General features: G+C 54.2%; 1 protein-coding gene across 1 annotated transcript; it reads right to left on the bottom strand.

Annotated features, from left to right (window-relative positions):
* Nucleotides 1–1,073, bottom strand: rxfp3.3a1 (relaxin family peptide receptor 3.3a1). Its single transcript, XM_083550052.1, has one exon. The coding sequence runs from the start codon at nucleotides 1,045–1,047 to the stop codon at nucleotides 49–51; it is 999 nt and encodes a 332-aa protein (XP_083406178.1). The 5' UTR covers nucleotides 1,048–1,073; the 3' UTR covers nucleotides 1–48.
* Between the last annotated feature and the right edge of the window lie 808 nt (nucleotides 1,074–1,881).

Raw genomic sequence — 1,881 nt, 5'->3', positions numbered from 1 at the left:
TTCAATATTAAATATTAAGCTTTCGATTTATCTGTTTTAAATATTCGTTCATAGACTGAAAAAGTCTCTGAGCTTCCGCCTGAACTCCCGGCGCGTGAGGCAGTAAATGACCGGGTTCAAGCAGCTGCTCGCGTGCGCCAGACAAACTGTGAGAGGGAACACGTAGGTGTGCACCACGTAGTACGCCCTGTCCCAGCGCGCGGCGTTCAACTTCACCAAGACCCCCCACAGCGTCACGGCGTGATTGGGCATCCAGCAGAGGAAGAAGGACAGGACCACCACGGCGACCGAGCGGGTGACGCGCGCACGGGGCTTAATGCTGCGGCGGCGCACGAGCCTCAGCAGGAGCAGGTAGCTGACAGAGACGACGGCCATTGGAATCACGAAGGCGAGCAGGATCTTCTGCAGGTGATACGCGGCTAACCAGCGCTGTCCGTATGGGAATCGTAAAAGACAGAGCTTCTCTCCTGCCACCTCGTTGACCGTAGAGAAAATGGGGGTAGGCGCGGTGGCGGCGGTGGCCAGCAACCACAGTGCCAAGGCTACGAGCTGGACCGGGGTGCGCGTCCTTTGCGCGCCAGCGCGCTCGCCCAGCGCGGACACCATGCACCTGTAGCGCGCCACGCTCATGGCGGTGAGGAAGAACACGCCCGCGTACATGTTCATCACCGTGGCCGAAAGCACGAGCTTGCACATTACGTCGCCGAACGGCCAGCTGAAGTCCAGCGCGGCGTCTGCGGCCCAGAACGGCAGCGTGAGAGCGAACTGGAGGTCCGTCGCGGCCAAGTGGAGCACGAACACGTTGGTCTCGGACCTCCTGCGCGCCTGCCTCGCTCGAATGAACACAAGCACAAATAGGTTGCCCACCAAACCCGCGGCGCACACCACCGCGTAGGTAACGGAGATGAAGCAGCGCAGGACGGGACTGCCGTCAGCCGACACGTCGATGTCCTCCAGACTTCCGAAACTTAATGTGCTGTTGGATGGGATGCTCGAAAAGAGATCCTTCGTCGCCCCGGTGTAGGTCATCCCCCCGACGTCCCCCATAGCATCTGCACCTGCTACGGTTTGGAGGCGCACGCAGTGCGTAACCGCGCGTAAAAGCGTGTGGTGCGCGTAAAAGCGTGTGGTGCGCGCCAGGACCGGAGCCGGTTGTGTTATCTGAGAAACACGCCCCTCGACCACACTGATTGGTTGGTGTCAATAATTGTGGCACGTCACAGTGTTTTAGTAAACGTCACGTTTTCGAAGATAAGCCTGACCATCTCACTGACACGTGCCAAAACGCACTAGAGATGGCACATGACAACTCTAACATACAGAAGGTCAGGGTTTCTGCCTCCTCAGGCGGTTTTATCTGCCACACACACACGCACACGCACACACACACACACACACACACACACACACACACACACACACACACACACACACACACACACAAGTGTAATAGATGAGCCTTAATTTAATTGATAATGTTCTCAATCTTTGGTGAATTAATACTAAAAGGTCTTGAAGCCTTGTTCCGGTCTCCATCACTGAGTAAAACTGTGGTTCGGTAAAATATCTTTGGCCTTTGGTTCTTTTTATTTTCCCCAGAAAACTGCAGAGGCATGGAGAGAAGAAGCAGCTGAATAAGCAAGGACAGATGTTTCTAGCAGGGATGGACAGTTTGAAGCAGATGATCTTTTTTTTGGGTGTGTGTTGAACACCTCAACAATGATGGAACTGTGATGAATGGAAGTTCGGTGCCACCCAGATGAGGATTCCCTTTTGAGTCTGGTTCTTCTCCAGGTTTCTTCCTCTTCCCATCTCAGGGGAGTTTTTCACCACTTGCTCACTCATTAGGAATAAACTTATAGGCGCGAACATATACATTCA

The sequence above is a fragment of the Silurus aristotelis genome, assembly GCF_946808225.1.
Source record: "Silurus aristotelis genome assembly, chromosome: 9".
Classification (NCBI taxonomy): Eukaryota; Metazoa; Chordata; class Actinopteri; order Siluriformes; family Siluridae; genus Silurus; species Silurus aristotelis.
This window is presented reverse-complemented; position numbering and strand designations above follow the sequence as displayed.